The 14,552-nt window shown below is 43.1% G+C and overlaps 2 protein-coding genes across 5 annotated transcripts in view; one reads left to right on the forward strand and one right to left on the reverse strand.

The window, feature by feature from the left end:
* Nucleotides 1–425, reverse strand: part of ZFYVE26 (zinc finger FYVE-type containing 26) — a 51,200-nt gene extending 50,775 nt beyond the window's left edge. For all 3 annotated transcript variants that reach the window (XM_083348839.1, XM_083348840.1, XM_083348837.1), the window contains exon 1: nt 355–425. The gene's annotated coding sequence lies outside the window, so the exon portion shown is untranslated. The remainder of the gene's footprint in view (nt 1–354) is intronic.
* Nucleotides 426–1,153: 728 nt separating this feature from the next.
* Nucleotides 1,154–13,831, forward strand: LOC310632102 (galectin-related protein A-like). 2 transcript variants are annotated; one of them, XM_083349050.1, is made up of 5 exons: nt 1,154–1,168; nt 5,513–5,587; nt 6,793–6,881; nt 11,160–11,340; nt 13,136–13,831. In XM_083349050.1, exons 2-5 carry the CDS (start codon nt 5,561–5,563, stop codon nt 13,277–13,279), a joined length of 441 nt encoding a protein of 146 aa, XP_083205176.1. In that variant the 5' UTR covers nt 1,154–1,168; nt 5,513–5,560; the 3' UTR covers nt 13,280–13,831. The 2 variants fall into 2 exon arrangements, with proteins under 2 accessions (XP_083205176.1, XP_083205175.1); XM_083349049.1 differs by lacking the exon at nt 1,154–1,168 and having other exon boundaries at nt 5,452–5,587.
* Nucleotides 13,832–14,552: the final 721 nt, after the last annotated feature.

A 14,552-nucleotide genomic window follows, 5' to 3' on the forward strand; every position in this document is an offset into this window, starting at 1 on the left:
TCAATCAGATCGGGTGATCCTATACCTAGGCAAATGAGGAATACTATACAGTAGTCTGGACATTAAGCAATGCCTCACTGGAGGCTGACCGCCTCGAAAACTTTTCGAAGCCGCGCCCTCATAAGCAAGCCACCGTCTGCATCAGCAAACGCAGGCAATAACAGGGGAAGGTCTGCCCGTCTGGTTTTGCTGATAGACGCGCCGTCTCCTTCGATGACAGCAGCCTCTGCAAAACTTTCCCAGATATGAAAGTCCCCGCTTCGGTCTCGGTGTTTGACTTCTCAGGTTTCCCTTGTTCCCTCAAATCTCTGCCCTGTAAACGAGGTAACTGTTCTCGCCTCCAGACTGACTCACCTGGGGAAAAAAATAGTTTTACTATTTTCTGCGCAACTCCTCCTTCCCGATGCCATCCAGCGTGATGGCCGCAGCCATGTTGAACAACTTATCAGGTGATCTAACAGGCCAGTGACGTCACGGGCGGACTGGAAGGGAAATACGCCATTGCTTCGTGGGGCAACAAGTCTGGGCAGGCGCCGTCATTCAAACGGGCAGGCGAAGTAGGAGCTCACGCTTTTCCAGGGGTCTTCCAACTTGGCCCTTTTGTGACTTGAGGACTTCAACTCCCAGAATTCCTCGGCCAGGCACAATGGCTTAGTCCAGGGGTAGGCAACCTCGGCTCTTTTATGACTCATGGACTTCAACTCCCTGAGTCAGACTCAGGAATTCTGGGAGTTGAAGTCCATGAGTCATAAAAGAGCCGAGGTTGCCTACCCCAGGCTTAGTCCTTCGTCGGTGCCTGTTCGTACCTGTTCTGTCATGTCCCACGGAGGGTGCGAGTGCGGCTGCGCAAAGGTTCTTCGGCTTGAGGGCTACCCCGAGTTGTGACGCGCGAATCCCGGCCGATGCGGTCGTGGCCGGATTTCTGCATCAGGGATCTCTAACACCGCGTGTGCAGCAGACGTTTCTTCTTCCTTTCAGACTCTTTTTACGGAAAAAGGGCAGGAAAACAGAGAAAGGCTTTCTCTTGAGTCCTGAGAGGTGGAGGCAAAGGCAGTGATCCCCACTGTCTTTCGATCCAGCGCGAATGTTCGTGTGGTCACGCACGAGTCAATAGAATTTTGTATACAGTTTTGTATACAAAATTGTTTCGCTACTCTCTTGTTCCGAGGTGGTTTATTTATTTATTTATTTCCTAGTCTGGTTTACATCCCCGAGATTTCCTGATGGTCTCCAATCCAACTTACTCCTCCAGCCCACTTCTGTTTAGCACTTTCCCCCAAGGTGAATTGGGGAGTGGAACCTGTAATGGGAGATCCTTCAATGAAAAAGAATTAGGAATTGTTCTGAGCGAGAATCTTAACAGACATTTTTAAAGGCAACATGGCAGGTCCCTCCTTTCCTAGTCAAAAAGCTCAACACAACACAGTTCAAAATATTGTTTTTATTTTAAACCAGTGGAATGTATACAGAATGTATAATTCTACTACCCTTTTCTCCTTATAAGGAGTATATGGGTTCTCAATAAATTGTTTTGTAATGGTACAGTTTTCATAAGCGATTATCCTGTCAATGGTTGCCTACTTTGGCCTACTACCCACCCACTTTCCTCACATGTCTAGGTTCCCCTCTCTCTCTGCGCATGTGTATATACACTCATAAGTTAGAAAATAATTTTTTTTATAAACTTACACTACAGATACCCTGGTGTCAGCATTCTTTAAAAGCAGGGATGGACCATTTGATCAGAGAAAGGTTTCACACAGAATCATGGTTGCTGTCAAGTCTTGCTGAGTAAGCTGTAAAGCACTTGAAAGGAGAGTTATAGTATTTCATAAAGTTGGTTAGCACAAAGGGCTAATGCCGCAGCTCTTTTTGGAAGACTGCTGGAACTGCTTTGAAGCAGGTCATAGCTGCCAACGCATGTATGTGCATGCCCAACTGCTTCAGATCATTGTCAGGCCGAATAGAAATTATTGTTCATGTTCATGCCAGCTGTCTTCCCACATTATATCCTCTAAAACTCTTTTCTCCCTTTTCCTCTTACCACAGCATTGAGACTCTGATATTCAGTTTACTTTAGAATAGAATAGAGCTGGAAGGGATCTTGGAGGTCTTCTAGTCCAACCCCCTGCTCAAGCAGGAGAACCTGTACCATCTCAGACAAGTGACTGTCTACTCTTCTTTAAAATCTCCAGTGATGGAATGCCTACAATTTCTAGAAGCAAGCTATTCCACTAGTTAATTGTCTTTACTGTCAGGAAGTTTCTCCTTAATTCCAGGTTGCTTCTCTCTTTGATCAGTTTCCAACCATTGTTTCTCGTCCTCTTTAGTGCTTTGGTGAATGATGTGACCGGCTCTTTTTTGTGGCAGCCCCTCAAATACTGGAAAACTGCTATCATGTCTCCCCTATTTCTTCTTTTCTTTAGACTATCCAAACCCAAGTCCCGCAGCCTTTCTTCGTATGTTTTAGTCTCCAAGCCTTTGATCACCTTAGTTGCTCTTCTCAGAATTTTTTCCAAACTCTCAACATCTTTTTTGTGATTATGGTGACCAAAATTGGCTGCAGTACTCCAGGTGTGGTCTTACTAGAGTTTTATAAAGCGGTACTAATACTTCAGGTGATCTTGATTCTATGCCTCTGTTTATACAACCCAGGATTGTATTAGCTTTTTTGGTTGCTGCTGCACACTGCTGACTCATAGTCAAGTGACCGTCCACTAAGACTCCAAGGTCCCTCTCACAGTTGCTGTTTTTAAGCCGGGTCTTGCCCAATCTGTATTTGTACCTTTGGTTTTTCATGCCTAAATGTAAGACTTTGCTTTTCTCCACATTGAAACTCATTTTGTTGGATAGGGCCCATTGTTCAAGTTTGTCAAGATCTTTTTGGATCCTGAGCTTGTCTTCTGGGGTGTTGGCTACTCCTGTCAGTTTGGTGTCATCTGCAAATTTGATGAATTCCCCTTCAATTCCCTCATCTAAGTCATTTAGGAAGATATTGAAGAATACTGGGCCTAAGACGGAACCTTGTGGTACTCCGCTGCTTACTTCTCTCCATGTGGATGTCGTGCCATTGAGGACTACTTGTTGAGTTCAGTTTGCCAGCCACTACAGATCCATCTGGTGGTGATGTTGTTTATCCCACCTTTTTCTAGCTTACCAAGGAGTAGATTGTGGTCTACTTTATCAAATGCCTTACTGAAATCTAAGTATACTACGTCCAGAGCATTTCGCTGATCTACTAGTTTAGTCACTTTATCGAAGAATGAAATAAGATTGGTTTGGCATGATTTGTTTTTAACAAACCCATGCTCTACTAGTTATACATTTGCTTCTAGGTGTTCACAGATCTGTTTTTTGATTATTTTTTCTAGGATCTTCCCAGGTATTGATGTTAAACTGATTGGTCTGTAGTTTCCTGGGTCCATTTTTCCCCCTTTCTTGAAGATAGGAACCACATCAGCCCTTTTCCAATCCTTAGGTACTTCCCTGGTGCTCCAGGATTTATGAAAGATATGGTGCAATGGTTCTGAGATAACATTTGCCAGCTCCTTCAGAACTCTGGGATGTAATGTCAGGTCCCAGCGATTTATATTCGTCAAGGTCAGATAGGTGTCCTCTTACCATTTTCTTACTTATTTTAATTTTTGTTTCTAGTTTGTCTTTTGCAGTGGTTTTTTTGTATGTTGGGCTATAGTTTCTTTTTGTGTGAAGACTTATGCAAATAATGAGTTGAGCAGTTCTGCTTTCTCCCTGTTGCCTGTTATTTCCTTGCCCTCTTCCCTCTTTAGCGGACCTACAGTTTCCTTGACTTTTTTCTTGTTTCACGGAATGTTCCTACTTTGCAATTTAAAGATGTTTTGGGGGAAAAAAAACTAAAGGAAAGGAAAAGAAGGGGGGCATTTGCAGTAGTGTGGGCACGGGGCTGGGAAAGTAAGGGATGTTTGCTTCTCCCAATCTGGGCAAAAATGGAAGCAGTGCCCACTAAGAGATTAAGGATTGAATGGAGCTTCTAGGGTTGAAGAATGAGAAATCAGCACAAGATGATAGAAAAACCAGCAACTGCTGGCCAGCAACTAACATTGTCCAGAGCAAAATGGATGCACAGGGAAGGGGAATTGGCAGGTACTGCAGCTGGTCTGGGGCTGCTACCAGAACGGCACAAAGGGCTGGAAGGACTTAACACAGTTTGGGCCAGACCAAAGCTGAAAACCCAGGTTCAGAGTCCATTTCCAATAGGCTGGGTCTAGGAAGAGGATGGCATTCCTTCCCAATACAGGAAGTGGCCTCTGCTGCCAATGGGCCAAACAATGTGTGCAGCAGTGGCGTAGCGTGGGGGGTGCAGGGGGGGCCGGCCGCACTGGGCGCAACATCTGGGGGGGCGCGCTCGCACTGAGCTGCTCAGGGAGCCCCAAGGGCTGCACAGAGTTGGCTTGGCTCCGCTCTTGAGCTGCTCTTTCTTGCAAAGCGAAATGAGTCCGGCAGGTGAGATGGGCGGCCACATAAACTGAATAAAATAAATAGAAGCAGCCAACTCTCCGCCCAGGCTCAGGCCAACCGCAAGCGCCCCGCAGGCGCCCTGGCAGGTTTGGCCGAGCGAAGACGGACCCGCTGGCCGGCCGGCCTAGCTTCGTGCGCATGCGTGGCTTTATTTAGCGGGGCTCACGTGCGAGCTTGAATGCAGCGGCTCTTGCAGGTCGGAGCCCCGCCCAGCCGCCCTCGAGAGGGACCCGGAAGCATCCCGCATGCGCGCGACTCTTCTTGGAAAGTCTACGCCGCTGCGGGGCGCGTCTTTTCAGCAGTGCCGTGACGTCACCGCCCGCCCGCCCCTCTATTTCCGCTTCCGGTTGCCTTGCCCCGGGTGCTGACAACCCACGCTACGCCACTGGTGTGCAGAACCTCTCTTAAGACCGTTCAGTTTGCTCCAGAATTTTGTAATAGTTTAATTTCCAAAACATTAACATTTTCAATTGTACGTTCCATGAATATAATCTCCATTATTTCTATACCATTACATTTCAGTGTCATTACTTAAGGTTGTTCACCTTTTTGAAATCCATGGGATTGCAGTCTGAAAATCAGGTTCATAAAGACATTGGAATTGTAGCTGGTTCAGCATATCTTTAATTTTCCTGTTTGTCCCTTTGGAGTCCCTTTGTTTGAAACATGAATGTCTCTGAATAGAGACCATCAAAATATTTCATTATGTGGTACAATATTGTCCAAGTATTGACTTACAGACAACATCATCTTCTCAGAGATTTTTTTTTCCTTGGATGGCACTATATATGGTTAGCACCATGCAAAAAACTACCTTTTGTTGATCCTTGGGGGAGAAGGCAAGGCAACTGAGCTTGCTTCTTACTATTCTGGTTGTGTTATGAAGATACTGACTATTGTGACTCAGCTATATGCAAGGGTGGTGTCTAGCTGGTGTTTGCTATAGATTATGTTCCCCATGACATCCCCTCTTTATTCTTTCTTATTTGTTTCTTATGTGGATGTGCAAAAACAGGAAGAAAAGTTTTTGGATTATTTCTAAGGAACATAGCAAGTAAAAAAAATGACAGAAAATGACAGGTGCACAAATGTAAGTAAACAAAACAGAACAAGACCTACTTCTGAGTAAATTTGTTTAAAGAGAAGGGTAAACAAAAGCGGTTTTTTTTTCATCAACTTTAAACTAACCAGAGAAAAACTGCTATTGATTCCTTGCATTAATTATCTTGTCTTTTAAAATTGAAATTGGTTAAAATTACTCCTTGATATAATTATTTTATCAAAAGGGCTGACAAAATTAAGAAATAGGAAAATTTGCGTAGCCTGAAGTAGTGTTCACTTGTGAGATCATTTGGGCTTCAGTATAGCCAGGGCGAATCACAAAGTATGCACGTTTATGATAAACATTTAGAACTATAGATTTTGCAAAGTACTGAACTAAATGAGAATTTCTTATATATGTGGTGATTAATACAGATTAATTTTATATACAGTATTTGTGTATGAATAATTTGTATTTGTATAGGGAAGGAGTGTATACACAGTAGACATATATGCCTGGCACTTATTCATGCGAAATACTTAGAAAATATCTCTCCATATTGTCATCAGTGTTTTTCCATTGCTGAACAAGATCTGCAATACAGTGATAAACATGTTGAACAGAAGGTAGAGAATAGATTGTAATCTTGATTTATCAAACCTGGGGAATATACCGTAATTAGTATGCAATGAAATCCTGTATATAAAATGCAGTATCACAGAAATTGCTCCTTGGCTGTGGCCTGCCATTACATCACCTAAGTTCTGCTATATTCCAGCAAAGCATCCTAAAAATATAAGGGTTCTACTGTGTGAGGAAAAACAGGGTGTTGAGTTTACTTAAAGTAGACTTCAGTGAAATCCATTTCATAGAACTGAGCTGCCCTTCCATTTTCCTCTTTATTGCTGTGGATTTTCAGAAAAACAGGCAGAGTTTGAAAGCGTTTACAGTTAGGAGAATAATCATTGCATAGATAGGTTTGTAGGTTAATAATGAACATGATTGTAATTGTTGCCTGGTTTTCCATGTCATTATGTACTATTATGTACTGCCCCACACAGGAATCCAAATTCAAGCCTTCCTTGTGGGATGGTCTTTTAGCCTTGACTTGAATAAGTCTAGCAAAAGAGAGCTTAACATTTTTGTGGACTATTAGAGCTATTATCAAAATGCTCAGAATCTTAGTAACTTTTTTAATGTTATAGAGGTCATATTTAACCACATGTTTAGAACGTTTTTTTAACCACATTCAGGTAGAGAAATATGCCGGTGAAATTAAGGGTGGACTGAGGCCAACTATGAAAATCACTATCATGGGCATGATATATCCTAGTCCGAAAAGGTAGGTACATAACCTGGTATTTGAGCTGCAGTTAAATGGCCCATTAGGGTCAAAGCACATGATTTGAAAGAGAGGCAGAATGATTGTTGGAGTCTCTGATAAAAAAGACTCTTTCCTTCTCTCTGAGAACATAAAAAGAAATGTGGAATAAAAAGACATTTCTTGTCCAATGCCTTAATTGCTACACAAACTAGAAAACTAGTTTTATATATAGTAATTATATTAAAATACATTATAATAATGCATTTTATTAATACTACCTAAGTCTTAGGATGCTGTGGATTCTGTTGTTTTTTTCTCAACAGATTAACATAACACCCCTAGTATTACTAGATCTGGTCTGCAAGAATCCAGCTCCTTACCAGACAGATTTAAAGCGGGGTGGGGGAGGGGGGTGCATCGTTGTCAAAGGAGTCTGTGAAGGTTTGAAGAAATGTTATGATTTAAATCTTGAGTTAGGTCTTAATCACAAAAGGTATTTAAAGGGGTCCATGGTGAAGAAAAGCTTGAGAACCACTGATTTAAACTATTTGAGAAAGTTTTGCTGTCCTTTAAGTGTTTGTCTGAATTTTTGCAGCCAAAATCTGTTAGCCCACAAATACATGTTTTTCAAATGATATATTTCTAGTGGGTATAGCAGATGAATTATTTTCTGCTTTTATTACATCAAAAGTCAGATTTATATCACATTATACAAAATGACATCACCATCCCATGACTTTTATACCATTCAGTTTTCATTGTGAAAATTGTAATCTGTCTGATTTATAGAATTATATGGATAATCCAAACAATGTTGCAAATAAATATGTAATGAGCCCTCTGTTTTCCCTTCATTTTCCATTTCTAATTTCCTGATTTTTTCCAACTATTTTTATCCATCTATTTTCTTTTCATATTCACCCAAAAGCTAAGTAAAAATAACAGAACAATTTTGCTTAGTGTTCCTCGGAAATCTTGATCTGGAACCATTCATACAATTTTTTGTTGTCTAACTTTAATCATTTTTTGGCTATGAGTTTCATTCACTTTTTAGTATTATACTAACAAGCTGAGTTAGAAGAAATATATTTTTTATTGCTGGTTGAGTATATTATATTTGTACTTATTGTGGAAATAAATGACTATCTGCACATGGTTGGAAAACATTTGGGGTGGAATTTCTTCCGGCCCCTGACCCAGTGCAGATCCCAGCGGGCTCCATGGTTTTCTGCGGAGCTCTGGGAGATGAAGCGTCGGAGACAGGGCCTAGAGAGCTGTTGGAGGTCCAGCCGATCTGAATCCGACCGATTGCGACTAAGAACCTATATTAGGTCTTATCTCGCGGCGATAAGAGTGGCGAGGTCTAGTCACTTTGCTACCCTTATCGTGTCCGCAGATAATCGCCCGGCCGCCCTGTTTAGGGTGATCCGCTCCCTCCTTAATCAGGAGGTGAGGGAGGAACCCTTGCAGGGACGTGCCGAGGAGTTTAGTCAACATCTGTCGGACAAAATCGCTCAGATTCGGACCGGTTTGGACTCCGACTGGGCAGAGTCTGACGATCAGGACACGGGTGGTCTTGTCAATGTTATCTGGGAGGAGTTTGATCCTGTGACTCCAGAGGAAGTGGACAGGATTATGGGAAGGCTGAGCTCCACCACGTGTTTATTGGACCCGTGCCCTTCCTGGCTGGTTTATGCGGCCCTGGAGGGGACACGAGGCTGGTTCCAGGCGGTTATATCTGCATCTTTGAGTGAGGGTAGTTTCCCCGCCATCTTGAAGGAGGCGGTGGTGAGACCTCTCCTCAAGAAGCCTGCCTTGGACCCAGCTGTGTTAAATAACTTTCGTCCCGTCTCCAACCTTCGCTTTCTTGCGAAGGTTGTTGAGAGCGTGGTGGCGCATCAGCTCCCTCTGGTTCTGGATGAAGCGGATTATCTAGACCCGTACCAATCGGGCTTCAGGCCCGGGTACAGAACGGAGACGGCATTGGTCGCTCTGGTGAATGATCTCTGGAGGGCTCGGGACAGGGGATATTCCTCTGTCCTAGTCCTATTAGACCTCTCAGTGGCTTTCGATACCATTGACCATGGTATCCTGCTGCGGTGTCTCAGGGGATTGGGAGTAGGAGGCACGGTTCTTCAGTGGTTCTCCTCCTATCTCCTGGGACGTTCGTAGTCGGTGTTGGCAGAGGGACAGAGGTCGACCTCGAGGCCTCTCGCTTGTGGAGTTCCTCAGGGGTTGGTCCTCTCGCCTCTCCTGTTCAACATCTATATGAAGCCGCTGGGTGAGATCATTCGTGGTTTTGGAGTTGGGTATCATCAGTATAGGGACGCGGTGGCTCAGTGGGTTAGGACGCTGAGCTTGTCGATCAGAAGATCGGCAATTTGGCGGGTCAAATCCCGAGTGCCGCGTAACAGAGTGAGCGCCTGTTACTCGTCCCAGCTTCTGCCAACCTAGCAGTTCGAAAGCACGTAAAAATGCAAGTAGAAAAATAGGGACCACTACAGTGGGAAGGTAACAGTGTTCCGTGCGCCTTTGGCGTCTAGTCATGCCGGCCACATGACCATGGAGACGTCCTCGGACAAGCGCTGGCTCTTCGGCTTTGAAACGGAGATGAGCACCAGCCCCTAGAGTCGGAAACAACTAGCGCACATGTGCAGGGGAACCTTTACCTTTATCATCAGTATGCGGATGATACCCAGCTTTTCATTTCGACCCCAAGCCAGCCCAGTGATGCCCTCGACGTGATGTCCCGTTGCCTGGAGGCGGTTCGGGTCTGGATGGGGAGGAACAGACTTCGACTCAACCCTGACAAGACTGAGTGGCTGTGCGTACCGGCATCTCGGGATATTCAGAATATTCCATCTCTTTCTATGGAATATTATCCCCCGTAGATAGGGCTTGCAACTTGGGAGTCCTCCTAGATTCACAGCTTTCTTTAGAAGACCATATAGTAAATGTGACTAGGGGGGCCTTCGCCCAGGTTCGCCTGGTGCGCCAGTTGCGGCCCTATCTAGACCGGGATGCCTTGCGTACGGTCACTCACGCGCTCGTGACCTCTCGTTTGGACTACTGCAACGCTCTCTACATGGGGCTGCCCTTGAGGACCACTTGGAGGCTCCAACTGGTACAGAATGCAGCCGCGAGAGTTGTGTTAGGAGTCTCCCGATACTCCCATGTTATACCCCTGCTCCGCAAGCTGCATTGGCTCCCAGTTGTCTTCCGGGTGAGATTCAAGGGGCTGGTAATGACCTACAAAGCCCTTCATGGCATGGGTCTGGAATACCTCAGGGAGCACCTGCGGCCGGCATCAACTTCCCTCTGCCCAGTGCGCTCCCACAGAGAGGGCCTCCTCAGGGTGCCACCGGTCAAAGAATGTCGACTGGTGGCCCCCAGGGGGAGGGCGTTCTCTGTGCGTGCGCCGGATTTATGGAACCATCTTCCGTTTGAGCTCCGGATGGCGCCCGACCTTCGCTCCTTCCGGCGCGATCTAAAGACTTACCTGTTCGAACAAGCCGGCCTGGCCTGATGGGTGATGGGTTTGGGTTTTATTGTTTTTTATGTATTTTAACTTAACTTATTGTTATAGTTTTTGGGCATCTTGTTTAATCTTTTTTAACTTTTGTATTCTTGTTTTTTAACATGTATTGCCCTGTTCACCGCCCTGAGTCCTTTGGGAGAAGGGCGGTATACAAATATAATAAAATAAAATAAATAAAATAAATATTTGAGGTGTTATTTTATTCTAGGGCAATTATGGTGTTTTATTGTACAGATTGTTTTTAATGTTTTGCACATCCCTTAGAGCCTGGTGATAATGTGTTGCATAGAATATTAGGAAGGAGAAAGTGAAAGAAAGAAAGAAACTAGTCAAAGAGAGAAGCAACCTAGAACTAAGGAGAAACTTCCTGACAGTTAGAACAATTAAACAGTGGAACAACCTGCCTCCAGAAGCTGTGAATGCTCCAACACTGGAGGTTTTTAAGAAGAGACTGGACAGCCATTTGCCTGAAATGGTATAAGGTTCCCTGCCTGAGCAGGGGGTTGGACTAGATGACCTCCAAGGTCCCTTCCAAATTATTATTATTATTATTATTATTATTATTATTATTATTATTATTATTATTATTATTATTATTTTATTATTATTATTATTATTATTTTATTATTTTATTATTATTATTATTATTATATTATATTATTATTATTATTATTATTATTATTATTATTATTAATCATATGCTGTCATCTTGCATTGTTAAAATCTGTAGTTCTTTAATGCATATTATTTTCTTGTAGTTTTTCAGTGGCTTTGCTTTGTGACCCCAAGGATGATCACACAACCAGGGATATTGGATTATTACTTGTAGTCAGCTTTAGTGAGAAATCCATTGTGCGGAATTCGCAAATTGCTGGGAAATGGGGCAAGGAGGAAAACACGATTCCCTACTTCCCATTTACAGCAGAGGACTCATTTAAGGTAATGTCTGTCTGTCTGTCTGTCACTCTCTCTCTCTCTCTCTCTCTCTCTCTCTCTCTCTCTCTCTCTCACACACACACACACACACACACACACACACACACACACACACCTTAGGACTATGTATAGCTTTGGATTCAAAGATTCAAAGGCAAATAGGTGACCGTAGAATCAAACTTCAACTCTTTAAAGCAGCTGTATCTTTTCCTGTCATTGAGCCCCCATGTATTCCGAAGATTCTTTTTACCTTCAGATTTGAAGTATTGCACATTCTAATGAGCTTATGGCTGGCAAACTATGTTGCCTAATTCCTGACCAGTGAGGTGGCTTAGAGATGAAGATGCTCACCTCCCACTTGGAAGACTGAGAGTTCAGTACTAGGTAGCAGCAGGTGTATCTCTTATCGGGCACAAAAAATCTGCTGTGAACTCCATTCAGTCACCCCAATTCCACCTTGAATAACAGGATTAAAGGTTGTAAAAAGGAAAAAAAAAGTTACCTAATTCCCATTAACTGACAATCCTCCAAATCTTCAGCAGCAACGTTCTCCATTCTTCGAATCCTTTGACATTTCACTGTGCAAGAATTCTAAAATCTATAAATCAGGACAAAAATATTGACCAAATAAGGGTGCTCCCAAGCTGCAAGGAAGTTATGTTGTAAGTTGCCCAGAGGCATTGGATACAAGATGGGCAGCAAATACATTTTATAAACAAATAAACAAAAGTTGCCCACCATGCTTTAACCTGGAGGGACTACATTTGTGACCACTTTCATACAAAACATAGCCTTCTGCTTTAATTTTCTACAGGAGCTAGAAGAATGGAAACTAGACCAATAGTTCCCAGCCTGTTGTTTAGGGCAGGGCTTTTCAACCAGTGGTACAGGTACTACCTGTGGTACATTGACACCTGGCAGGTGGTATGTGATCATCCTAGAAAAGTGGTAGTGGGGGAGGGGAATGAGCTGAACTGGTGGCAGCACCGCACAAGCCTGAGCGAGAGACGGCTGGAGCTGCAGGGCTGTCAGAACTCAGCGGAAGCGCCAGGATCAGCGCCAGGCTCCAGCTGGAGCTCGGTGCTGATCCTGGTGCTTCTGCTGAGCCCAGAAGAAATGCCGATCAGCTGGAATGTTGCAGCATCCCCAGGGTCTTGTGATTTACATTCAGATGCTGGGCAACTGATTCATATTTATGACTGTCACAGTGTCCCAGGATCATGTGAAGTGACCAAAACCTGCTGCAACCACCCAGCAGACGGGGGGAATAAAAACCAAACAGCTCCCCACCCCACCCCCGCTGCCAATCCTCAACAGAAATGCTCACAACAATGAAAACCTCGGACAGGAGGAAGAGCACTGCCAGGCGGGCAGGCAGGTGTCTTGCTCAGCTGTGGCTTGGAGGGTGCTTTTTTCAGTGCCATTGTAACTTCAAACAGTCACTAAGTGAATTGTTGTAAGTCAAAGACTACCTGCACTTCATCGTTTCCCTCCCCCCCTTTTTTTTGGTCATCAAGTTTTTGACACCTTGCTAGGCGACTGGTGGTACTCGGATGTCGCCATATCCTAAAAGTGGTACAATGGGTGAAAAGGTTGAAAAGCCCTGGTTTAGGGTAACTGGCAATCTTTAAGAGTACTTGGTGATGGTGCATTTGTATATATGACCTAAATCTTACATCCTGGGAGATCAGTGAATATTGACATCTTAGTGTTCTTGCTTGAAATCTCATTTAACTATCCGCGAGGTGTTTGCATGCCAACATTCCAGCAATTTCTTGAGCCTTTTGTTCATTTTCAGATGGAACTTTTATGTGAACATCAGCAAATCCGAATCCTGCTTGATGGACGTCAGTTGTGTAATTTCAGTCACCGTGTGCAGCCTATGCAAAAGATGACTGTTTTGCAAATCTCAGGGGACCTCAAGCTTACCAAGGTGGCTTGAAGAAAATAATAAATCAAAAATGTCCCTCCCAATGTTGAGCTACAACATTCAGCAGTCCTAGGCAAAATGACTAGCTACAAAAGGTACTAGGAGTTTTAACCCAATGTCTGGAGGGTCATAAATTCTCCATCTCTGTAATAAATAATTCCATATCATTACTGCTTTATGGCAAAAGTGCTTTTTCTTCATTTCTTTCCTTTGTTTGCCTTTATGTATGCCTCTTGAAATGTTTGTCTGTTATGTTTTCTTAAGATTCTCTCCCCCCCCCCGCCTACAAATTTTAAATATTATTTTTTACTTTAGCTCACAATTCTGGGAGTCTTGCAGGTCTATTCTGTTACTGTTGATTGCAAACTTTTGGATGAGAGAGCGGCAAGTGCACAGAGATTTTATATTAATTTCTAAAAGGAAGACAACTAGTTATATGCAAAAGATGTTTTCAGCATATTTTTTTAAAAAAAATTGTGAAGTAAGCTACACTATGTTCATTGGAGCTTGTTCCCAGGTAAATTTGTATGCCATTTTGAAAAAAATTAAAATAAAATAATTTGTGTGTAATTATCTCTATTTTATTTAACTCAAAGCAATATGTTTCTCTTGCACTGAACTTCATCCCACTTTTCTCTCCAATTAAGGTCAGGAATTCTCTTAGCAAAAAACGTTTGATTTGAAGAGTAGATTCAGTGCTGAATCTAGCTTGTGCTACACGAATCAAGTATTTTTATCCTATTGATGGTTACTATCAATCTGCCAAAATAATTTTATCCAGACTTGTCAAATGAAAGCATCCTTTCTTAGAAGCTTGAGAATTCTTTATTCTGGAACATTTGACCGAGCTTTGAGGCATATGGTATACTTGCCCAACTTTTTAACCTAGCACTGCTCAAGATGCCTTCAATTAGTGTGATCTCAGAGTTCCCAAATTGTTACTTTTTAAAAAGAAATTTTAGGAAGCTAAGGAATACGAGAGTAAAAAATTGGTTTATTTTTTAAATAAAAATACGAACCTCTAAATCACTATTCAGTGTTTACACTCATGCAGGATAATATACAATGAATGGAGTTGGAATCGGGGGTGGGGAAATGAACAATGGCAGCATCTGGAGTTCACCATCACAATGCTGATGGTAAAAACATAACTGATCTTTCTAACACCAGTTCTAAGCATTTGCATGCCTTATGCTCAGATTATAAATACGCATTATGTCTTAAGACATTTTTCTTCTTCCACCCTATGAGAACAGCAGCAGCGTGGGCTACACTGTGTGTTCAG

The sequence above is a fragment of the Vipera ursinii genome (assembly GCF_947247035.1).
Source record: "Vipera ursinii genome assembly, chromosome: 1".
Classification (NCBI taxonomy): Eukaryota; Metazoa; Chordata; class Lepidosauria; order Squamata; family Viperidae; genus Vipera; species Vipera ursinii.